The 3,175-nt window shown below is 38.2% G+C and overlaps 1 protein-coding gene across 1 annotated transcript; it reads left to right on the top strand.

Moving 5' to 3' along the window:
* The first annotated feature begins 1,436 nt into the window (after positions 1-1,436).
* Positions 1,437-2,393, top strand: LOC105746276 (olfactory receptor 1J4-like). The gene is given in 1 exon segment (XM_071216554.1): positions 1,437-2,393. A coding segment is annotated over 1 exon segment (957 nt).
* Positions 2,394-3,175: the final 782 nt, after the last annotated feature.

Genomic DNA, 3,175 nt, shown 5'->3' with positions numbered 1-3,175 from the left:
CACTGCAATGTCATTTAGAATAATACCAATGTCCCCAAAATGCCACACCTTACACCCATTCTTCCTTCTCTTCCCTTCTGGTGACCTCCACCTTTATATCAATACTACAAGATCTTCCATTGCTAGAATAATAAAAGTCCACTTTACTCCATAGTTGCTTTCCCCCTTGCTCATTCCTCAATCTTGAGGATTTTAGAATGGTGATGCCCACTCTGTTTCTGATTGAGAGGAGAGCTAGATCCCATTGGGCAGATGGATAGAACTGTCATGTTTGCAGTTGTGCATACTCTCTATTTTTTTGGGATTGGCATTGTCCATCATCATCCATTGTTAATTGCCCTGGGCTAGTGCAATGAATGGAGAGCAAGTAATGAAACACTGCTGAAATTCAGGAGAGCCACATTAATTAAGTCATTTATCTCTTTGGCCCAAGTTGTCATATCCAGAAAACGAAGGACATAATATATACCTTGTATACCATACAGTCTCTAAATAAACAATTGTTTGGAGAGAAGTTAAATCATGTATAAACTCTCTGCAAGTTGTATGATGTATAAACTTGCATGGTAAAATTTTCTAATGGGTAGCTAAGGACATTTTGCACAAAGGTAGTGACACAACACATTGTGTCTGCTTATTCTAAGCAATGAGAGATATGGCTTCTATGCAAAGTATTCTAGAGTAAACGTTCTGGTTAGACAGACTTATATTGTATTTCCATCAGTTGTATGCATGAATGATGTACCTTTGCATACTAAATAATGCATATTTTTACTTTTGCATACTTAAAATGAGTATAATCATATCTATTTATTAGGGCTATAGAGAGTACTTAATTAGAATTAAAATCCTTGGTTGGTGTATTGCCTAACATAGTATATTCTAAAGATAAGTATTTGGCATGATTATTAATGTTAATTTGCAAATGTGAATTGAACAATTCTGTTACAGGGAATTTTAAATGACTCTGATCAACTAGAACACAACCATTTTCATTGCAACACTGCAACCAATGTTTAGTAATTCTGGTCCAACTCAGAGAGATACACAACCCTTTTACTTGGTGTCTGGTTCACATTTCCGCCATAGTAAAGTATTGAGGTTTGAACTTGAAGTGCTATGAAAATTTAAATTTCTTGAATGTAGAGGCTTTGCATTTCTTGTTAACTACTATATATTATGTGCTTAATATAGCACCTGGGATTAGATTTAAAGATATTTGGTTTCTTTGGAAATAACTGTTGACTATTATATGGGTTTAATATATCATGGGAGCCAGAATAAACAGACAGTTGTGAGAAAAAAAACAGAAATGTAACTAAAAAATAATAATTTTCATACTAAAAAGGACATTACTGTAAGTTATGGCCATGGTCACTATTTCCAGGTTTCTGACCTTTTCATTTCACTTAGTTCAGCATAGACAAAAGAGCAGCATGAAGAGGGAGAACCAGAGCAGCATGTATGAATTCCTCCTCCTGGGACTTCCCATCCGGCCAAAGCAGCAGAGTGTCTTCTTCCCTCCCTTCCTGGGCATGTTCCTCACCACGGTGCTGGGGAACCTGCTCATCATCCTGCTCATCAGGCTGGACTCTCACCTCCACACCCCCATGTACTTCTTCCTCAGCCACTTGGCCTTCACTGATGCCTCTTTCTCATCTGCCACTGTCCCAAAGATGTTGATGGGCATGCTATCTGATAAAAAGTCCATTATCTATGTGGAGTGTATTTCTCAGTTGTATTTTTACATATTATTTGCTTCTGTTGACAGTTTTCTTCTTGCAGTAATGGCCTATGACAGGTACGTGGCCATCTGTCATCCACTGCACTACACCAAGATTATGAGGGAGGAGCTGTGTGTCTTGTTGGTGGCTGGGTCCTGGTTTTTCTCTTGTGTTCGTGCACTTTTGCACACTTTTTTTTTTTTGGCCCAACAGTCATTCTGGGCTGACAAGATCATCTCCTACTTCTTCTGTGCTCTCACAGCCCTCCTGAAGCTGGCCTGCTCCTATACCTCCCTCAGTGAACTAACCATCTTCAGTGAGGGGGGAATGCTTTTGATCCTGTCTTTGTGTATTATCTTGGGCTCTTACATTTGTATTGGGACCACTGTCCTGAAGGTCCCCTCCACCAAGACATTCTTCAAAGCACTTTCCACCTGTGGCTCCCATCTCTTTGTGGTGTTTTTATACCCACATGTGTCCCCATAGGGGACACTTGCAGGTGTGTACTTTTCCTCCTCATCAGTCAACTCCAGTGACAAGGACATATTTGCTTCTGTAATGCACACAATAACTACCCCCATGCTGAATCCCTTCATATACAGTTTGAGGAATAGAGATATGAAACAAGCTCTGAGAATACTTGCCAATAGGGCTAGCTTCTTTAAGTGACAATCACTCAATCCTATTTGTTTTTGTGGGTTTTTTTTCAGTTGTGATTACTATCAGATATCTCACCTTTAAATAATGTATGACTGACAATTCTACAAAACTTTGAGAGAATGTATATTCTTTTGCTGGGTACATTGTTCTTAATATGTTACCTAGGTTAAGTCTGTTACTTGGGTTGTTAGATCTCCTTTATTCTTATTTGATTTTTGTCTTCTTGTTCTATCACTTACATAAGATTCATTTGTTCAATATCTTCCATTATGTTTGTGGATTTTTCTATTTCTTCTTTTAGATGTCAATTTTTTATATGTTTTGAAACTGTGTTATTGACAACACCGATTCAGTATTATGATATATTACTGTTGGGCAGACTTCTTTATCCAGTGATATGCTGAACCTGGCTTGCTCCATCTTACAAGTTCCAACACCAGATTCAATGACATCATATTGGTTGATTTAAATTTGCCATAGTAGTTCTGGTAGGTAGAATTGTGTACCCCAGAAAAAATTATTCTTAATATTAATCCATTACTGTGGATGTGAATCCATTGTAAATAGTACCTTTTGAAGATGCTATTTTTGGTTGGGGTGTGGTCCGACTGAAAGAGGTTGGGCCTTAATCCTGTTTCTAGAGGTTTCAAGAAAAAAAGACAGTGGGAAGCCAGAACTAAATGAAAAACAAGGAAAGGATCTCACTATATGGCAGGAAAGCAAAGGAATGCCAAAGATTGTCAGCCCTCTGGAATGCTTCCAATCCTAGGAGGAAGGAAGCCTTCTAGCTT

Source organism: Dasypus novemcinctus, chromosome 8, assembly GCF_030445035.2.
Source record: "Dasypus novemcinctus isolate mDasNov1 chromosome 8, mDasNov1.1.hap2, whole genome shotgun sequence".
NCBI lineage: Eukaryota > Metazoa > Chordata > Mammalia > Cingulata > Dasypodidae > Dasypus > Dasypus novemcinctus.
The sequence above is the reverse complement of the archived record's forward strand: the minus strand, read 5'-3'. Positions and strand labels throughout refer to the sequence as shown.